We start from the raw sequence: 22,682 nt of genomic DNA on the forward strand, positions 1-22,682 counted from the left end.
AGAGGTGAAAGGAGGAGAAGCAGCGTGAAGGAGAACTATTGATGCTGTTGGATCACTGAGTACAGTTTCTGCTGGCAGTGAGTGTGTGGGCTCTAATCAATGCTGACTAACTGATCGATACATTATTTGTTGCTGCACAGAAACTCTCTGTATGTTGAGCCTACACACAACACAGAAATAAATGTTTCAAAAGCAGAAAAGGAAACATCTTGGAAAATCAGACTGGCAGGATGCCATGCATATGGGAGTTATAGTTGTGCTGGGAAGTCTCTGGCAAAAGTTTTTACTGATAAATAGCGGTTTAATTGTGCCTGACAAGATGAGCCCGTTGAGGCCCGATGCCAACAAAATTCTGTTTAAAACCGACCCGAACCCAGTCCTCATTAGCATATTTCAGACTAAACCTGATTACAGCCCGACATTTTTCTTAACAAGCTTCCCTCCATGCACCAAACAGTAGGAGTTTTCAGTGACAGGGACAATACATGCAGGGAGTTGGAATTGGCTACAGCTAAACTGGGGAGAAATATGAAAATAAATGAATAAATAAATATAGTACAGCCCGAATCTGACGTGAGCCTGTGAAGAATGTGAGAAATAAGGCCTGGTCCGACCCAAACCTGTTGGGTTCCGTCAGGTCCAGGCACAGATCTCAAGGTCTAATATTGTCTTATGTTTTCTACCTGTGATAACTAACTATTTAACATATGTTTTTACACCTGTTGATTTGTGTGGACTGTGATGTTTAAAGGGTAAATCTGTAGTTTATCAATCATTCTTTAGAACTGGGACAAAACCGTATTTTGAGGAGGTAAGTGTTGATTTTTACTCTTCAGTTATGCTGAAAAATACATTTTAAAAGATCGAACTTGCCGACCAAACCTTGTATCACGCCAACCTCCTAGTGATTATATATTTTACTTGATGTAGACATCAAGTCTGTCAGATGGAAAATCTGACAGACAGACAAAATGTTACACTTTTTCATTTTACAGCATAGTCGTAGTGAGCAACCATTTTACTTTTTAAAGTTTCTGAGAGTTCTTTTAATGTTAATCAAAATACACATTTTTAAACCAATTCATATTTAGCTTTGATTTAGAAGGACTACAGAGTCGACATGATATGGTTGCAAATTGTAAGCACTGGCCTTAATTTGTCATTGGTCAAATTAATGATCAATTGAAGCCCAGTCAAAGCTTTATTTCCACAGCAACATATTCCATATTCTCTGACAGCATTATATTGCCTATGACACATATAAGGGTCTACATATTAAACACATTTAAGTGAATATCAGATAATATCCAAAACATGCTCATAAAAATAATCTCTACTAGATTTTAGATCTTTATTTGACGTTTGACTGACTAAATTTTACATGTTCAATCAAATTCTTTACAACGGATTAATTGATCATCAATTAATTGTTATCATTCCTAGGTGACACACATCTGATAGCAATATTATTTAATGAAGTTGTTGAAAAAAGTAAAGTTTACCAGTGCTTGAGCAGTATTGCTGCCTTTTATAAACCAGGAAGTGAGACAAGAGCACTTAGGATATAGCTAACCCATTTTATGCCTAATTAACATTTTACTCAATTCAACTGTTCTAAACATCTATTACTTCCTGAAGGATTATTAATGATTTGTCACAACTCATAAACACACTCCTTCTCATTTTGCAGTCATTCAGCATTAATTTGAACTCAAACTAACATATAACGGGCAAACATGTTGCAAAGCAAGTATTTCAACTCGACATGTTTCCTTAATGTCTGATGACATATCATAGTCATTTTATGATTTAATACAGTAACTATCACCCATTCTTGACAGCTGGGATAAATCACATCCTACTTTCAATATTATTAATACCACTTGAACTCCATTTTTTGGTGAAAACACATTCATAAGAATCCACAACTTCAAACAATTTAAAAATGTATCAAAATCTAGAAGTAACTAACTTTTAACTATTATAATTAACTATAATTTTCGTTTTAAAATATATTTTTAATGAAAATGTTGGCCTTGTAAAGTTGTGTCCCAGATTTCCGTCATGCCTGTCAGATTTTTACAAAAACATAATTTAATGGAGTCTGGCAGGCAGTGAGACAGGCAGTCACTGATCTCAGACTGCAGAGTTAGAAACAGCTGATCAACTTACAGTCAAGGACTCATCGCTTGTTATTGTCAAATTATAATGCTGCCCGGGTCTCGTCCTCCTGCAGAGGGTGTGAGGGGAAACAACTCACTTTAACCAAAGTTAGTATATTAAATAGGATTTCAATCTATATAATATACAGTCTACGCTCAACTCGCCACAATTGTTACAAATTGCTCCTTTGACGGATGTTGTTAAATGTGCCTATTTGTGTGGACTATAGTGTTTAATGCATGCTCCTCTTTTAGATGTTTTAAATGTGTGTATGTTTTTTAATGTGGACCCCAGCAAGACTATCTCTGCTTTAGGCCACAGCTAAAGGTGATTTTAACAAATCAACAAAACACACACACACACAAAAAAGGTGAGAGAAGAAGTCGTATTTGTCATTTCTATTTTTATTAGAAATGGATCACATTTCAACCCAAGCAGTATTTTATTTTTTTAACCTTCAATGTGCCATGCATACAAAATCAGAATCAAAGTGTCCATCTGTTAGTGCCCAATAAAGTTTATATTTGTAAGGGGTTGATATCAAAGTCTTTCTGCTGTGCAATTAATATTCACAGATATGTACATTCAAATTAGTCAGCCTCAGATATCAAGCATCCTCGCAAAAAAGAAACCAACATTAAAAGTAAAAAGTTACAAAAAACTTCAAATTAAACAATATATTTCTCTTTTAAAATATAATTAATAACTATTCGGCTAACATGAGTTAAATTATGATTGCTTCATTTTTTAACCATAGGCACGTCGTAGATAGGTGAGGCATCGTAGAAGCCAAACTGAGGCCATGTATCTCTTCCTCTCTCCTCACTGCAGCTGATGTTTGTGTAAACAAAACCACCGAGCTATTATGCGGCCCTTGTAGGGACCGCTTCGAAAAAATAAGTAAGAAAAATTAAAAATCAGAAAACGGAACAATGTCTAAAGGTGTCCTCTGCTCCAGCGTCTCACAGGGTAGCTATCTGATATGTGATAAACAGAGAAGGAACTCGACCAGGAGCTCTTTCGGAGATGTTTCATGGCTCACAATGATTGGTTTCTTTGGTATAAACCACCATGACCTCCTCCAAATAAAAGACTCTTCTTCATGTGAAATGAACAGTAATGATTGGAAACCAACCCCTGTCTGCACACTGTCTACAACTCATGTTTAGATTCGTCAAAACACAAACTGGATGCCTTCTTTAACATGAAAGTACATGAGTGACCTCTGTAAATGTGACAACATGTGGATCTCAGCTTTAATTAAACGTGGGGTCAGAGTGAAGTGATTGAAAGTCACATGAAACATTAAAGGAAGCATCACACCAATTATCTGTGTAATTACAAAAGATGAGGTAATTCATATCAAAGAATCTTGTGTTACTGGTGAATAAATTGAATAATGTGTCTATTTTACAGTCACCTTTATGTACTTCAATTCTTAACAATGACAGTCAACTGACCTTTCCTAAGTCCTGTCCAAGTCCTGCCCATTTTTCCTCATTAATCATTCCCCGCATTAATAATCAAGTTTAGAATCCAGTGGAACCTCGGTCAACTTAATCACTTCCTGTTTCCTGTACTTAGATATGCTATGTGCTAAGATTGCCTAGTTTGAAAAGAAAGCCAAATTAAAAGATGTCACTGGGAACCCTGTAAAAGTGACAGACCTTAAGTTAGCTAATGTTAGCAAAGAGCTATCTAACTAGCCAGCAAATCTACAACAGTTTTTAATTAGCTAGTGTTTTGCTCTGTAGCTACTTGCTAGCTAGTCTGCATATACATTAATCAATCAATTCCTAGGTAGTTATATCTGATAGCTAATGTTAGCAAAACTCAAGCCAGCTTGTCTTTATCAATCATTAGCTAGTTAGTTAGCATTTTTCTAACAGTAACTAACTTAAGATGATATAAGTCATTTTTGCAGGTCCCCCATCAACATCGTTTAACCATCTTCAAAATCTGGTTTTCTTTGAGTGTCACAAATAATATATATATGTAGATCCTTTTATTTTATAGAGTTAACAAGCTGCAATAGTTGAATTTAACATTTTACCAAAAATCACCAAAATCACCAAAATGTCTGGTTGTTGTGTACACGATACATCAGAATCAATGTTCCGCTGGTGGCCTACAGTTGTACAGAATTCTGACAGGATCGTGACCGTTTCAGAACATTTGGCGGAGCCTATGGCTGCAAGCTATTGAATGTGTTGACTGGACTGAGGATATGTTTGGCCCATTGCCAAGCTGTTGTGGTCGGCCATACTTCCATTACCAAACAGCACACGCAGCTTCCTCATTGTTTACAAACTGTAAAAGGGCCTATAGACACATGGTTTGGTAATGTTAGCAAAACAGAGCTAAGTAGCTAGCTAATGATTGATATAGGCTAATTAGCTAGTGTTTTGCTATCATTAGCTAACTTAAGACCGTGGTTCACAACCTTTTTTAGTCGTGACCCCCAAGAAAAATCAGGTTGGTGATCATGACCCCCACAAAAAAAAAATCCATGTTGCAGAAAGTCAGCATGATATTTCTGAAGTGTGATGGGAGCTCAGGGCTCTGCTGGAAACACTGAAGCCTTGTGTTTCTGATGGTTGTGCTGAAGCCATCGCTCCACAGCAGTCGTTACATGTAATAGCTAGAAAAACTCTCTATAGCTGCTTATTTAAACATGATACTGTGGCACAAAAACGCCAAAATGAAAAGTGTGTGAGCTCATGTGCGCGCACACACACACACACTTTGACTCTTACAAACACACTAAATAAAATCTGTTCTAAGGCAAATTACATCACTGGTACAGACAAAGAAAAACCACTGCCCCAGGCTAAAACACAGCCCTCATTTCCCATCATGCATCCTGGACTGTGTAGTTTAAGTTTGCTTTTTCATGGGACAAAATAAAAGCTACTGACTTAAGATGTAACTATATTTATGGCACTTTTACAAGTCCCCCAGCAACATTTTTTGTACCATTTCCATTTCCACTTTCAACTTTTAACTTTTTTTAATTTAGATGAGCCAAGCACATAGTATATCTAAGAAACAGGAGAGGAGAAAGCTGATCGAGGTTCCTTTAGGACTTGGATCTGTGTATTAGTGGGAATCAGCAGCTTTTGCTCTATTATACACATTTGTATAATGACACCAGTATTCTCGCATTCATTATGGTACACAGGAGATGGGGCCTAAAAGTGTGAACTCATGATGATGATGATTCATCTTTTCTTTCACTGCTTTGAAACATAAATCAGGATCCTCAGAAAGTGTTGAACTTAATTAAACATCAGATAAAATAATCATAAATAAATAAATTGGTGGATAAAACTGAAGGCCTTTAAGAGATTCATCGTTTCTCAAGGACATTTTTTTTTTTTTTTTTGCTGTAATTCATGTTCATGAACATCAGTTGACATCATAATGCTCTTTCATTCATTCACTACTAATGGATACTTCAATATATTGATAGAACAACATGGAGGAATGCATTGCAATAGTATCGTATCACAGTTTTCCCTCAGCTGTAATGATAATTCTCATCCTATGCAAAGACTATGGCTATTGCGAGTATCAACGATCAAACTGTCATGATAGGCTGCAGGTCAGATATATGTTTAGGATGATCCTTCCCTTCATCAAGAGCTCTAAAAAAATACCATCATCCACTACTGTTGTCTGAAAAGGAAAAAGAAGGAAGGAGGAGAGGAGAGTGGAAGGCAAGGAGGTGTAGATAAAATGAAAGAAGGAAGGGGTGGAATGAGCTAGTAGGTCAGTACTTTCTCCCCGTGGTGACTAATGAGACTCCACTGTCCTGGACAGTATTTTTAGGATGCTCTACATGTCCACTGAGACATGCAAGTCGCCAAGGTGACCTGTTTTCACCATGATCAACTATGTAACCCAGAGTGGCTGCTGTTTAGGAGGAAGAAAGGCAGGACAAAAAGGAATATACTTCCCCTTGAAAGTTGTGAATTTGGCACACTTCATGTCCTTTAGCACGGCATCTTCAAGTAAAAACTTAATAAAATTAAAAAAGAAAGGAAAAAAAGGATAGACCCCGCAATTGTTCCTGTTTGAGTGAATGCACATGCTGATATACTGGATTCACCTAAGGCAAAAAGGATCGTGAGTAAGTGTGGAAAGTGCTCTTTGAGTCCCCCCCTCCACAGCTCGAGTACTGCACAGAGTCAGCAGGTTGGAGGGGGCGGGGTCCTGTCAGAGGGATGACGGTCAGGGAGGGTTTTTCTCCCCCATTCACCTCACCTCACCTCTCCTCTCCGCTCCCCCGTTTCAAAGCTCAAACGCCTGAGTCAGCGCATGTCCCCTTCAGGTTGTTCTCCTCCTCTTCTCTCAAGGGGACATGTTGAGTAGCTTGGTAGATTTATTGGGGTAATTGATGGCCAGGCTGATGGCAGCGATGTTCTTCAGAGCCTGCACAATAAAAAAAAAAGGAAAAAAAGAAGGATGTGAATGAAATACAGAAGAATGGGTGCAGGCGGAGCAGAATGAACGGAGTGACTGAGACGGGAGAAACATTGTTTTCCACCTGTGCTGTGTGCTGCATGTTGAGTGATGATGAATAGGTGAATTGAGGGTGACTAAACTGATGATGGAAAGACTGCACTTTAAAATCGCCTGACTTAATAACAAAAGTGCTTAATGAATTGAACTGCCTTCAGTGCTTTTGTTCTGTCCACTGACATTTGTTCACAGCTGGCTGAGGGTTGGTGATATTCCCTCTGTCCTTGTCCAGAGCTGGACAATGACGAATGACCAGGATGTCATTTAATCTGCTGAGTTTTCCAATAGGCCTCAACAATTTTGAAAAAATATTTAACTGCAATTATTCTGACTGATACTGCAATTGCAATATGATTATAGTTCATGATAATTTTTACATCCTTATTCTTATTTTGATTGAAAATCATGACTATGGTGTGATTTTTTTTTTTGCAGGAATCTGTACCAAATGAAGAGTTTCATATCGGTTGGTACTGATCATTATTGATTATGTGTGATTACATGTTGTGTACGCCAAGTGGTGGAAGCAGCTCAGGAGATAAAATGAGTAAATATCACAATATTTTTCACCATATCTCTTGATATTGCAACAATATTGTAGGGCTGACTATTGGTGCTTTCATAAAATATTAATCCAATGAGATTTTTTGATAAATAATCATCAGTCATGTGAATATAATGACTGAGTGGGTGAAGGCAAATAGGCAAAGTTCAGAAAATTGCATCACTTTATTGTAATTTAGCCTTTAAAACCAGGAAAATACAACACTTGCGCCATGTCAAAATATAACAATATGCAAAATCTATCATGTTACCTCATCTCATATCACAATACGATATAATATCGATATATAGTATGTAGAATCTGTTGTGTAGGGCAGGACATCTCTGCTTCATGACGTTCATTCATTTTAAAGTTTTTTGACGCATTTTGCGATTTCGATAGAATTTCGATTAACTGTGCAGCCCTATCCAGAGAGGGATTCCCTATGGTTTGAGTGTCTCTTTCAAGTGCCACTAGCAGTTCAAAATCTGTTTCATCAAAACTTCAGTCTAACCCCCTGTCTCAAGTGCAAGCGAGTCATGTTTTTCACTCATGTCTCACAACAGAAACTAAGTAAACGTGAGCTGAAGCGTTTATTTAGACATCAAGTGTATTTTTCCAACAAGATGTGAGTAAACACAAGGTTGACGCCCAGAAAAAAGGCACTGAAAACCTATTTTATCCACATTTTGGATAAAACTGTGGTAGGGCAGAGAGTTTCACAGCCAGAGATCAGCTCTCTGTGCTCTGGTTTAATCCCAGACTCTCACTCAGTGGTGGACAAAGTACTCAACCCCAGTACTTGAGTCAAAGTATAGATACTCCTGGTCAAATATTACTCAACTACAAGTGAAAGTTGCTGTACACGGTGACGTATCGCAGCAACGGGCCAACCCGCTCAATGCGTCTAAGTATATATGTCTATGCCTGTAACTCTCTGAAACCATCTAATGATGCACTGACCTGCTTGTAGAACCACTCTGCTACACAAAGTCTATAGAAACACCTATAAAAACTTCAGTATAGAAATATAATCAAAAACAAAAAGGACAGACGTCATTTTCTGATGTAACTGTACTAAAATCACTGCATAAAAGCAGATTGAAGTGAACTGTAAGGAGTTCTCCAAGTCTGTTAAATAACTGAGATTTCTTTCTGTCTTCAGAGGCAGTATATATACATGAATTATGTGGTATTTTTCACCCCGATAAAAACAATCCAACTTTAAAAGCTACCTGGAATAATGAATAATTATAATAACATCTTGAGATTTCACTTTGTCTTTCTCCTGCTGTCACCATTACTGCTTTTTGGTTGAATGAAAGAGGGAGAGCTTGCTTGTGCTTGTTAGTGAGACTGGATGTATTTCTGCTTTTACATCAGTCCCATTTGAGAAGAGCTACTGTGATTGGTTTCTTTCTGTGAGGAACACAGCATGTGACCAATTATATTTTAGAAAAGATTAAAGAAATTATATTTTAGTCAAAAAGTAACAACAACCTTCCTAGAAATGTAGTGGACTCAAAAGTACAATATTTGTCTTTGAAATGTAGTGGAGTGAAAGTAATAAGTTTCCAAAAAACAAATACTCAAGTAAAGTACAGATACTCAAAAAATGCACTTAAGTACAGTACTCAAGTAAATGTACTTCCTTACTGTCCACCACTGCTGACGTTTTCGGCAGTGTTTATTCATGGACAAACTGTACATTTACTGCCACTAGACAACTTTAATCCCTCTGCTCTGATTGGTTTTCTGGTACTGATGTATGCATGCATTTATTTTTAATTTAGCCAGTAAAACTACATTACAGAACCAATTAATTACACTTTTGCTCAAAATATGTGCATGATGCTCTTGCAACATAGTAAATCACATCCTGTGGCCTGGAGATTAGAATCTACTAGAACTATGTTCTATCTAATAGAAAGGAAGTAGCTCCCTCGTGAAACTGCTCACAACAGCAGCTCTGCTGTGTAGAGTATCTTAAGTAAGCAGGTCATGATTTTTGGACCGATAATGTATTTTTTTTTAAGCTTTGAGCATCACATGCTGAGTTCTTTTTACTTCTATTGTACTGAGAGAAGGCTGATATCTCCAAAACTCTGCAACTCACACTAAAACTATCTCGAAGGATAAAAAGCATTCCAGGCCAGGGGGAAAATCTGTATTTTTGTTTTTGGGGTGAACTGTCTCTTTCAGAAGAACCTGAAGAAGTACATAACACCACTACACCGTCACTCATGACAAAACTCGGTATTTTTAAGTGCTGCTGTTGGTTGAGAGCTGTGTTTGAATTAGATTCTGTTCAAGCTCAAGAGGCTTCCTGAGTCTGATCTAAACCTTCCACAGACAAATGATGACAGGACACTATAAAAAATTTATGGGAAATCATGTGGAAAGCTCACATACACATAATACACCTCACCCACCTGAGGGTGGGGGGCTGCTGCAGCACCTTCAGCTCCTCTCCTCGTGAGCAGGGTGCAAAATGAACTGTTTTGTCCACACGCCAAACAGCCACTCAATAGATTATCATTGTGTTTTTTGGCTGGTGAGTGAAGCTAATCTAGCAACCACTTGCATATTTTACCAGCATTTGGCTGCTGGCTGGAGCTAATTTTGTACCCTGCTTGTAAGGACGACATGTCTGTGTGGTACCTCCTCAGGACCAACTCATTTTCACACACTGCACTTATTGCTAATCAGTGTCATTTTTTTTTCTTTACTTGTGTAAAGAAAAATGTGTGTGTAATGTGAAGGGTGATGGGCTCGTCTCATGAGGGAATCCTTGTGTCTTTATCCCTGACCTTTTACATTAATATCACTGCCTGACCTTAATTACTAACTGTACACAACAAATGTCATAATGAAATTGACAAGAAAATACCATGATATTTTATAAACACATTAAATTTCCCTACAGGATAAACTTCTCTCTTTCACTTCCCTCAGCTGAATCATCTCATAAACTATCAGACACTTAGCCATGAAATTTGCACATTATGCACATGAACCGCAGCGATTCATTGAATATTAATTGATTATTAAATGAATAACCAATTCTTTTAAGAATCAATTAAATGATTTGAGTACTTTTTAAGAAAAAAAGTCAACATTTTTTGACTTCAGCTTCTTAAATGTGAATATTTTCTGGTTTGTTCTCTCCTCTCTGACAGTAAACTGAATGTTTTTGGTTTGAGGAGAGATGTCATCTCGAGTTCTGATCAGCATCTTTCACCATATTTCTGAAATTTTATAGATTAAACTTAATCAGACTAATCAACTATGAAAATAATTGTTAGCTGTAGCCCAATTATGTACACCTTTGTATTTTAGGGCGGCAAGGTGGTAAAGCTGGACACAATGTTAAAGCAGCATTTATATATTTTTTTGCTACTCTGGGGCAGCAGAACAAACTGTAAACCACAGTGTTGACATAGGATCTTGTTTTAAAGCAAATATTTGTCATTTCGCACATTCAGAAGACACAGAACAACAAACATTCCCTTGAAGCACTCTTTTAGTTGGTTGGTGGTGGTTCTATGAGAGCGTTTGCTGGAAACAGCTGAGAGCAGACAGAGTGAACAGTGAAGCTGCGAGCTGTAAAACCAAAACAATGAGCTGAGAGACACTAAAAAGCTCCATAGAGCTGAAGGGAACAGTTGAATCAGGTGAAGATTGTCTGTGGTTTTGTTAATATGAATGACCCCTTTCAAATCACATGTAAGTCATTTGATCCTTTGTTAATATAAAAATAGAAATTAGTGCAGATTAAAATTAAAGGACCAGTGTGTAGGATTTACTGCCATCTACTGGTGAGCATTCAGATTGTGAACATGTTACTTATGGGTGTTAAGATATACCGGTAATGGTAATACCTATCATATTTAAAAAATGAAATACTGATTCATATAAATAATACACCTTCAATAATATTACAGAAATAAACCATTGCCATTACTGTATGTTCTTGAAAAAATTCTGTTTCTTTGCAATCTCACTTTGTTCCCCTCCCCAGACTTTACACCATCTATTATGTGTAGTTGCACTTTTGGTATGATTTTGTATAGTTATGTTTAAAGATTCTTTTAACCTCCCTACAGTTGAAAAAGGAAAATTCAGTCATTATCTACTCTCCCTCATGCTGTTTGAAGGCCAGGTTTAGTTTTTTAGTCCACAAAACACTGCTGGAGTTTCACAGGAAAACAGTGTTGCAGAATCTCCCAAAACAACCGATTACACCAGACAAGCATTTTATGTTTTTTTTGGGGGGTGGTTCCTTTTTTCTGTTTGAAAACTGGTCACTATTCACTTCCATTGTTTGGGAGATTCTGCAGATATATATAAGATAATTCATTCTAAGGTAATGAAAAGACAGCAATTCTTATTTTCATGTGATTAAACACTAATGAAAACATATTTATGAATATTATATTCCATTCCTGTCGATAAAACCAAACCTTTACAAGAAAGTTACATAATATATCTGTTAACACAGTTAAAACAGCTGTATCCTGGTCTCTGTGGTACTTAAAATAATTTGTTATTTCCGATAAAAGTTGCTCACAGAAGATTCTATTTATTTTTACGTCTTTTTATGCTCCCTTCTGAACTTTCACTCAATGATTTACAATTCAAGAATTGCTCTAAAAGTCCTTCTCCTTTTAAAAAGTACCCTTCACCCAGTGATTTCCTTGGAGCTGAGAAGCTTAATGCAGCTCCAGGTAATGCCTTGACACACTGTCAACATGCTCAGATGGTTTAAGTGGCTGATTCCTTTGCAAATGTCATATGAAAACACAGGCATCTTACACTGTTATCAGTGTTTAATTGAGTGAACAACAGGATGAATAAAAGCTGGGCAGCAGTGGAGTCAACCTCATCCTCTGAACACTGTCCAGCTCGTGTTGTGGTGTAATAAACTCATGAGAAAATAACAGACTGCGAGAAGAGACGTAGCCTTCAAGAGAATGTGGAGAAAATGTGATGAAATGGTTTTGTTTTGGACGGCTTCGGAGCAGTTTTCCAGCCCTTTGAACGTGAACCTCTGCCAATTTCATCTTGGACTTTGCATCATTTTCATCATAATAGTTCTGACTGCTGCCAAGTCACCTATGGTTTTTGTTTTCCAGCTGACAGGTATTAGGTAACTGCTCAACAGTACCACCCACAATGTTTTTTTATCCACCACCACCACCCCACATCCTCTGCTCCTCTTAACTGCCTTCAGGCTCCTCTGCTGCATCACGGGGTCCACGGTACAGAGAGCGCTGTGGCTCGCTCTGCCACAAATGCTAATGGACTGTAATTACCAAATACATTAGTCCTGAGCGAGGCCCACACATATTCAAAACAAGAGGAGGGGGTTGCTGAGGTGTCAACAGCTCGCTGATTCACAAGCAAAAGAGGCTCTAGCCGCGAGCTGACTCACAGCGGCTAAAGAGTGTTCAATCAACGCAACTGCGTGTTTAAAGATCCTGAAATGCAACAATAACTGTGTGTTCTGATTTCATCACACCACAGAAACTTGTGTTATTAACCACCCAGACAAATTTGAATGATTAAAAACTTGTGAAGTATATAAAGTCAAGTCTCAAAATCGTTACGTTTTCTCTGCTCTGAAACACCGGGGGTGTGTTTGCTCTGCTGTCTCTGTGTCAAACACCACTATGACTTGAAAACCACCTGAAACATGGACGCTCCATCCAGCAGTTTTATTGGACATGTCCAGACATGTTTGATCCACCAGAGCCAGAGGACGGTGACAGGATGGTATTTTTTTCTTCTGTGTCAGGTTGTTGGAACTGAAGTGAGCTGAAGTGAACTGCTGGACTGAAGGTACGTTCATAACTGACTGTTTGGTTGGGAGGGGGTGTTTGTGTTTTAGTTTGTGGGGCTTATATAGTGTTAGATAGAAATGGGAATTCCGGCTCTTTTTAGCGAGCTGGTTCTTTTGACTCGGCTCCCTAAAAAGAGCGGCTCCCAAGTGGCTCCTCAGATTTTTTGTTGCTCAAATTAATTTATTACCCAAAATAATGTAAAATGAATTACTAATGTAAAAAACATACATTATATCAAATGTTTATTATTTATATGGCTTTATTTATATACTCAACATACTCAACATGGAGGAGAGTACTACAATATTAAGCAGAGTGCTTAATTTTGACATCAAACACCACATATTATATTAATTACTAATTTTCTGTGTAATTGTAATATTTAACACTGGATATATTAGTCTTCTGTTGTGCAATGAAGTTTTAATCTGTCAACAAGCAGATATTTTGTCTGATAATAATAAAGATTATATATATGACTTATATATGACTTGGTTTTACAAGGCAGATAAAAGAACAGATGTTACATGTATCAGAAGGGGGATCTCTTTTATTTTAACTTCAATCAGTGATCAAGAACGCACTTTATTTCTTCAGCTATGATCGTGGACTGCAGACTACAGGTAACTTACAGGTGATCTCTTCCTCTATTCTCTCTTAACTCTGTTGAAAACTGACTGTAGATTTTCGTCTCCACTTCCTACTGCGGCCGCCTGATCTCGTCTACTTTCCAGGCGAGGCGCAGTTCATCTCAAACGAGTGTATTTTCTCACCTTTCAAGCATGTTGTCTCTGTCTGTAGCGCATGTTCTCTCTCGTCTCCCTCCCACTTGCTTATGTGCTCACTGTGCTGTGTGTCTATAACCCCTCCCCTCCCCCTTCTACTCAGTGTGGACACACACACGCCACCAATCATGTGCGACTTTAACATAAAAAAACAGGAGAAAAAAACAAATCGGCTCCCAATCAAGAGCCGGTTCCCGTCGTTCACTTCACGGCTCTAAGATCCGGATCGTTTGCGACCGACACATCACTAGAGTTAGAGGACCATGGCTCAGGCATGTCAAAGAGCCATGTTTTAGGTCTGTCCAAAAAATCCTGAACACAGAAATTGTGAACAGTTTAAGAGTCCAACAATTCAGTACAACATAGTTCTGTGTTTTCAGCAACTAAGTTCTAACATGTATAGTGCCTTTTGAAGAAAAAGTCCCCTTTTACTTGACACAAACTTGCATATTCACCAGAGACAAAACATGTCCTACCAATTTTTTTAAAATTGTACCAACACTCTAATTGCAATTTCTTAGTGAAAATGTATTCTTTAAGGATTTATATATATGTTTGAACTATATGTAATTTGTAAAATTTTTGGTTTGCTTTCATTTGTTTATTTTCTAAACTTGCTCTGTAAACAGTCCTGTCCCAGAAAAGAATTCAACTTCAAACAATTTAAAAATGTGTTAAAAACCTTCAAAATCTAAAACTAACAATATTTACCAATGACGCAGGTGTAAAAATGTGCTATTATAACCATCTTTGTTTTAAAATTGATTCGTTATGACAATGTTGGTCCCTTAATTTGTGTCCTAGATATCCGCCAGCTCTGTCTGATTTGTACAAAAACATGATTTAATCAGGCATAAAAAAGGTCAGCTATACCCTAAGGACCTCTGTCTCACTTCCTGGTTTAAAGCACTGGTAAACTTTCTATTTTTAGACAAATTCATCAAATAATATTTCTGTCAGAGGAGTCTCAACCATAACATGTCAACTCTGTAGCCCCTCTAAATCAAAGCTAAATAAGAAGTATGGTTTAAATATTTTGATTAGCATTAAGCATTAAACTCTGAGACACTTAAAAAAAAATAAAATGGCTGCTCACGTGACTCTGCTGTAAAATGAAAAAAAGGGAACACTTTGTCAACTCTGTGAGACGTCACCAACAGATTTTCCATCTGAAGTCTACATCTAATAAAAAACGTAATCACTAGAAGGCTGGCCTGTTACAAGGTTTAATCAGAAAGAAAAACCTCTCAAAATACAGTTTTGTCTCAATTCTCAAGAATGAGTGTATTACAACATTAGACGGTGTGTGTGGACAACTTCTTCAAGATACTATCACCCATGTCAGGCAGAAATTCACTACTGAGAACATCAAAGATGACCTGAGAGAAGCTGGCAGAAGGCAAGACTTTGAATTTAGAGAAGCAGAGATGAAATTCACAAGCGAAAACATCAAAGATGACCTGAGAGAGCCTGGCAGGAGGCAAGACTTTGAATTTAAAAAAGGCAGAGATGTCAAAAGTCGTCAGCGGTTATTATGCAAAAACAAAGAAGGAGTTAAAGTCTTACCATTGCGGTGTGGTTGAGGAGCTGCTCGTCAGTGGTCATGGCTAACAAGTACTCCTGGAGGATGCCCTGTGCCTGGAAAACACATCAAAGGCTGGTGAGAAGGGCGCCTTCTGCCGTGTTTCCAAATGCAGCTCGCAAAAGAAACACAGATAACCTCACAGGCCAGATAACTGTCATGAATAAAAGGAACTTCCTGACAGAGACTGCCCTGAGAGCTTACATAAGGGATGAATTCAGTTATAAATGAGGCCTGGTTCCCTGACCGCTCTCCATCTACATCTCAGCATCTAATTGAAGTGTGGAATGTTGGAATCGGTGTTTAAAATTATAAACAAACGGAGGAGCGCTTCCACTAAAGCCCTACGGGAGAGACATACCTCAGGTTGCGTAAGCACGAGGAGTTGAGGAACACAGATAAGACAAAATAGTGGCTAAATGGGCTGAGACATGGGCCAAATGGAGTTTTTACAGCACTGGAAGACACAGTCCAGAGCCCCCGGTCCACCATTCATCTCGCAGCACCCCCGTATGTTTATGCTAGGGAACATCCTAGGACGATTTGTACAATCAGTGGTGCGTGACAAACCCTTTTTGATTCCTAAATATAACTTTTCACTTCCTGGGGTGGAAGGTTCGTTGAATCTCAGTGGACCTGGCCGTGAACTCCATGTACGCACAAAGGATGGTGGCTGACGCTGGAATGTGGTCACTAAACCTTTAAAAATAAGCCGGTCCAAGGCTCAGACCTAATATGGCCACAGAGGATCCCGCGGTGTGACTGGCCGCTCATTAGCTTCCCATGATTTTAAAGCAGCGTCGACACGGAGCTGTTCAACTCAGCTGTATGTCATCGCTGCTGTTAAACTCATATGTCAACATGACATGAGGGCCGAGCCACCTCAGCCACACTGATCCTGACTTTTAGGAGGGTGGTGACAGATGGTGCAGTGTGTCAGAGGTAGAGCCCTGCTCCTTACAGCTGATGAAGGTTTTCCAATATTTATGTCCACTTCAGGTTATAACAGTGACTTTTCCCGTCCATATGAGCCCCAGAACAGTCCGGCCTCGTTATAAAATCCTCTGTGAACAAATGAAGATCCTGGAACAGTGGAGCAGCAGTATATACAGTTCCACTCAAATACTATCTAGATGGTGCACAGCTTAGTCGTCGCCAGTTTACAATCACATTCACTATTCAGGTTCATTACTCTCTATGATGCCCAATCACCTACATCTAGAATGCATTATAAACATACTTATGTGTTACAATCTGCTTTCAGCACCGTACAATTATAGTTATAAGACTGATGAATATTCATAATGCTTTGCAACAATAATCATTATAATGACTTATAAGGTCAAGTATCATAATGCTTCATAATTGCTGGTCACGCAATGACGTTTTTTCTGCAAGGATCATAGTGTGTTATAATTCACATAGTTATAACACATTATAACCACTGTTTTTTTTTTTAATATATATATATATATTAGTTTTTGGGGGGAGTGCTTTTATGCCTTTAATTATATAGGATAGGAAAGAGGGAGAGAGAGTCAAGAAATGACATGCAGAAGTGGCTGCAGGCAAAAGTCCAATCCACAGCCTCTGCAGAGGACTCAGTCAGTACATGAGACAACCGCTCTACCAACTGCACTATCAGGACACCTCATTATAATCACTGTTACAATGTATTTTAATGTGATTATAAGTTACTCTAAGTGGTCACTGGGTGCCTTAAGTGAAGTACTAAAATTACCTCATGAAGAAAACTAGTGCTGCCCTCAGCAAGTTGATAATTCAAATCATCAGTTGGAGACCTTTCAGTCAACTGAGATTTTTCAACTCGAGCATTGTGTTTCTTTTTTCAGTCTGTGCGCATTACAATGACAAGAGGAATTATAAGTAAGAAAAATTATAAAAACTGTTTTATTCATGGCTTGCTTATTTAAAAAATCCTTGTGACAGCATGTGCTGGTGAGAGAAGGTGAAACAAGTGGTTGGTAAACAAGCTAAACAAGCTCTTGTTTTTTTTTTATAGCTGCGTCATAGAGCAATGCAACAGCACAGCTGTAAACTTCACAAACTGAGTCTCAAAATCACCACAAGTCACAAAACTAACTGTGATGGAAGTGGAGAAGAGTGATGGAAACAGAGCACAGGTGACATGCTCTCAGCCACGTTGGCCATCCTAGCACACCGTGGAGCACGCAGGGCAGGTGACACCCGACACGCTCTGCGGTGCGTTTAGACCCAAACTATGAGCAGGAGAACGGAATGACGAAGAAAGTGGTTACATGTGAGTCTTACTGGTAAAACACACCCATGTAGGCTGATAGTGTGGGGCACTGAGCTGGAAAAAAGAACACACTGTCAAATTGAGCAGCCAAACGTGATTCAACTAACAAAATTCAGAGTCGGGCACAACCCTAGAAATAACCCTAACCCTGCCTCTGGTGTTTCTACCTGAAGAAAAAAAGGACATACATTTAGAAATGAAATAAGATTAATTAACATCTCTTTCATAAATGTACTGCTATTATTTTTTTCTTCTCATTTAACCATCCTTTAAGGGTAAGGGTCAGGGGATCCTTGCAAAAAAAGTCAGCGTGTCTATCTATAAGTCGTTATAAAATGCTTCATAATGTGTCCTGATTATTGTATAAAGCATTATGAATATCTGTGAGTTCTTATAACTAATTATACAGTGCTATAAGCAGATTATAACGCACTATGAGCATGTTTAGAACGTGCTTCAGAGAGTCATAGAAAGTGTTACTGACATATCTTGTAATACTTTGAACCACATCCTGAACCAACATCAACCGCCGCTCACTGTGAGGGCTGCCACAAAAGGTAGCAGGTGTGTGGGTTTTAAACCCATGAGGTATTTCATTGTTTTATCAGGAAATGCTGGTAGAGCTGCAACGATTAATTAATTTATTATAATTAGTTATCAACTATTACATTAATCTCCAAATATTTCAATAATTAATTAATTGGTTAGTATTTTTTTGAGTCAAAATTCTTACATGTGAATACTTTCTGGTTTATTTACTTCTCTCTGACAGTAAACTGAATTTCTACAACATCAAACGACTGCTGTCCATGCACTTGTGCAAACATCTCTCGTTTACTTCTGCTCAGGCCTTCATCTCACACTACTTCATGCTGTGGATGAGGAGCGGGAGGTGATGAAGCAAAGCCGCACACACGTATGTGTTGTGCTGATAAAAGAGGGGTCACGCTCTGTGATGATGCTCTGCTGGATGGAGAATGTGTGTCTATCATTGCTAACACAACACTGGAGCGTCCGTGAAGGGCATGCCAGGCAAAACTGCTGAGTACTGCTACTGCCCCCTGGTGTTTGTGGACAAGTACTGGCTCCACCTGAGCATCTTGCTCTCCCTGCCGTGAAACAACATTCTGTGGGTGCAGATGGGAGCACAGAATCCATCCTGAATGACAAGTCAACTGATGTAATTTTATTGTCAGATCAGCAGCCTCGGGCCTCGGCGAGCAGACCTGAAGGGACCAGGAGAGGTAGTGCTTTTCTGGGACTGTCTGGTTCAATTGCATCTACAGATGGGAAACTCCTGGCTGACGGCGTGCTCATAAACCCTGAGACTTCTCTTAATCAATAATTCAAGATAATCGAGAGAGAGAGAAGGAGTGAGAGAGAGTGAGAGAGAGAGAGAGAGAGAGAGAGAGAGAGGGAGAGAGAGAGAGAGGTAGAGAGAGCCCGTGCGCATCACAAAATGGATAGCATCTCTTCCTCTGCCGAGCAGTCTGCAGGGAGCCAGTGTGGCACTGTGCTGTCTGGCAGATGGCAGGGCCGGGCTTTGGCCCCAAGCCCAGCTGAGAACAGGTGGGTGGAGGAAAAACATGCTCATCTCACAGAGAGACAGATATAGACGGAGATAGCAGAGGAAGACCGAGGTAAAAAATAAATTATTAATTTAGTTAATTTTACTCATCATTTCATTAAAATGGCCTCGAACTAAAGATCTTCTCAAACAAAAAGAAAACGGAAGACTAGAAAATGTTTTCTACACAATCATGGAATGTATTCTATTTTTAAACAGTTTGAATTTTTGAAAGTGGGGTTGTATGAGGTACTTATCCATAATGAGTGTATTACCTACAGTAGATGGTTGGCACGGCCTCAGTTAGAAGAAACAGGGAGGAGCAGCAACAAGGAACCTAAGCAATGTACCGCTGTGGACAGGGTCAGCAACAAAAGATAATTTGGCCACTTAAAAAAGGTCCAGCTAAAGAAAATGACTAAAGGGCAAAGTGTACACTATATTTGGAATATTTTCACTGCTTTAGTTTGCTGTCAGACAGGCTTTTCTGAAGGCAAACTGTTGTTATATAAGCCAGCTATCATTTTTCCCAAACAAACAAACCAAACTCCATAGACGAAATTAGTCATTTTACCTCGCAGAACACTGGCAGGTGCTGGACTACTGTGGCCTTGATCTGTTAGTTTGTGTTTGTGGTGAATCTGAACTAACCTTGAAAAACACAGGAGTAACACAATAATACACACAAACTAACAGATTGAGGCAGCTGTAGACCAGCACCTCCAGTGTTCTGAGAGGTAAAATGACTCATTTTGTCTATGGAGTTTGGTTTATTTGGAGAGAGTGATATTTGGCTTATATAACGCAGTTTCTCGCCAGAAAAGGCTGTTTGATAGCAAAATACAATAAAGAAAATATTCTAAATATAGTGTACACTTAAAATGATTTTCTTTGTAAGTGGTTAAAAAACATTTTGTTGCTGACCCTGTCCACAGCAGTGCATTAGCACACCAGCTTCTGTACAACTTCTCTTTTCCAAAGTGAGGTTGTGCCGGTTGCCATCTACTTTACAAAATACAATGACTATTGAAGTACCTCATACAACCCCACTTCAAATAATGTGAACTATCCCTTTAACCTACAAAGTCAATAATGCTGTCATTACAGTACAAACAACCAACACAACTAAACAAATATCCACTACACCACACCTACAACTTTAACAGCAACACCCATACAGTAGATGAGGCCTGTTTGTTATGTGGCCTGTGGCCTGTGGCCGTGTGTGTGTGTGTGTGTGTGTGTGTGTGTGTCTGTGTGTGTGTGCATCACTCACAATGGCCCGGGCCTCTGCGATGAAGAAGAGTTCAGTGAGGGCTCTGTGAAGAGGCAGCAGCACAGTGATACTGGTGGGATCCTGGCTCAGGCTGTTTTCCATGGACATAAAGAGCTGCCACAGAGGTCGCAGCAGAGTCAGCTCACAGGCTCTGGAGAGCAAACAAATCAATAGTTAGACGAACAAACAACCACACGCACACAGGCAGAAGAGGACAATAATGAGTTACTGAAAAGCAAAACTGTTGGCTGAAAAACAGTCGCTGAGAACCACTTCAATGAGTCCAACTTCATGCATTTATCATGACTCAACAGCGCAGTTTGTAACCTCAATGGCCATTAATGGACCAAAACTTGATTGTTCAAATTGTTGTGGGCCAGACAGAAAGCAAGAAAGAATGGTGTTTGTGGGATGTTAGTAATGCTGATAAATCTGGTAATGTAATAAATCACATCTGTATCTAGGGGAGTTCTGCAGGTCTCAACAAGTTCAACTGAAGACTTTTAAATGGCTTTTAAAGACCATTATGAATGTAATTCAAGTCCTATTTCATGTGCAAACAGGTAAAAAGTACATGCACTGTTTGCATTAGTGGTAACTGATTTTGTGTTGGTTTGGTTTTGTAGTTGTTACAGCGTGATCAATACAGTTCTTTGACAAAAAAGAATTCAGATTATTGGATTTGAAACTTCTTAAGGACCTGCAGAAACCCTGCATTTATCTGTATGTTGAAGTACAATAACACATAATTACAGATATTTACGGTTTACAGTACATTTACAGTGCAGTCCTATAAAAAAGTGCACTTATAAATATCTGTTTTTTTTTTTTTTTTACCTAAAAAGTCAAAAGTACAAGTTTGGTAGCTAAAAACTTTGAGACAGACATTATCTACAACTCCAAAAGAGCTTTTTGGCAAGTTTAAAATTCTGTGACGTGAACTGCTAATGTCAGGAGGAAGCTAAACACAACAGTTTTAAAACAAAATCCGCATCTTAAGTCAATTTACCTTTAAATTCTGGTTCAATTGTGCGTGAGTTGAATTACCGCACTGTGTTTTGTTCTCGACTGACTGCTCTGATACACACCTCTGACTGGACTCTCCGTGCCAATGGCAGCTGAGGCTCATGGGTATTGCATTTAGACAGCAAAACAATAATAACAATAAGCAAAACATATTTTTGAGCAGAGGAGGACTTTAAAGTTTGGTTAAAAGAAACTCTAATGCCTAGAATTCATCTTTAACAAATGTGTTTCCTGTCTGTGTGACCACTACCTTTGCACAGACTGCGTGATGTTGTCATTGTGAGCAGGCAGTGAGTCAGTCTGCACATACGCAAATTCCTAAACACATCCTTTACCTCATTTCCATGGTGCTGACATGAGGGATCTGTGAAGGCTTTTATGCAAACAGTGTGTGGAGGAATCCTGCTGAGGTAAAGATGTGCACTGGGTCCACTTACCCAAATTACCATGACTTAGATCCAGGTGGTTGGGCCCAGGTGAAAATGTTTAAGCACATGCTGTATTACTTTGGCTGTCTATATGACAACACAAGCCTCTACTTTTAAAAGAAATGCACTGACAAAAGAAAACAGGTGAGATGCACTGAGGGGAATTAGAAGAAAAGAGACAGAACTGTAGAATAAGGCTGGACTCTTACGTTTCAGACTGACACTGCAGGAGACGGAGCAACAGGTGAATGGCTTTGAGTCGCTGGTTCCCAGTCTGGCGACAGGCCACGCCCACCTGCCACTCCCAGATGTCAGCCAGTGGCAGGTGACTGAGCACTTGGTCATCTGCTAACATTTGCTTAAGTATCTCAAAACCTGATTAGAGATGAGCAAAAAGGCAGAGAGGGTGACAAGCAGAGGATTGATAGTGAGGTTAATCTCCATCTCACTGAGAGGTTTTCACAAGTAATAAAAGGAAACTGCACTGTAACTGTTTTGATGTAAAGTACCTGTCTGGAAACGTCCTCTGTGGCCTCCTGTAACTGTGAACTTGTAGCCCCACTCTGTGTTGCTCATGTCTGACATAAACCTGTAGTACAGGGTATCACCTGAGAGAAGACCCAAAAACACACGCGATAAGCATGATCTAAATGAAACAGTCAA

General features: G+C 38.9%; 1 protein-coding gene across 1 annotated transcript in view; it reads right to left on the reverse strand.

Annotated features, from left to right (window-relative positions):
* Nucleotides 1-4,088: 4,088 nt before the first annotated feature.
* The window catches only part of zzef1 (zinc finger, ZZ-type with EF hand domain 1), a 64,195-nt gene continuing 45,601 nt past the window's right edge, over nucleotides 4,089-22,682 (reverse strand). The window contains exons 50-54 of the mRNA XM_084730473.1: nucleotides 22,529-22,627; nucleotides 22,229-22,394; nucleotides 20,566-20,716; nucleotides 15,426-15,497; nucleotides 4,089-6,597 (exon numbers count right to left, since the gene is read on the reverse strand). Of these exons, the coding sequence (XP_084586599.1) occupies nucleotides 6,517-6,597; nucleotides 15,426-15,497; nucleotides 20,566-20,716; nucleotides 22,229-22,394; nucleotides 22,529-22,627 (569 nt within the window). The 3' untranslated portion in view covers nucleotides 4,089-6,516. The remainder of the gene's footprint in view (nucleotides 6,598-15,425; nucleotides 15,498-20,565; nucleotides 20,717-22,228; nucleotides 22,395-22,528; nucleotides 22,628-22,682) is intronic.

Source organism: Lutjanus erythropterus, chromosome 11 (assembly GCF_056507025.1).
Source record: "Lutjanus erythropterus isolate fLutEry1 chromosome 11, fLutEry1.hap2, whole genome shotgun sequence".
Taxonomy (NCBI): Eukaryota; Metazoa; Chordata; class Actinopteri; order Lutjaniformes; family Lutjanidae; genus Lutjanus; species Lutjanus erythropterus.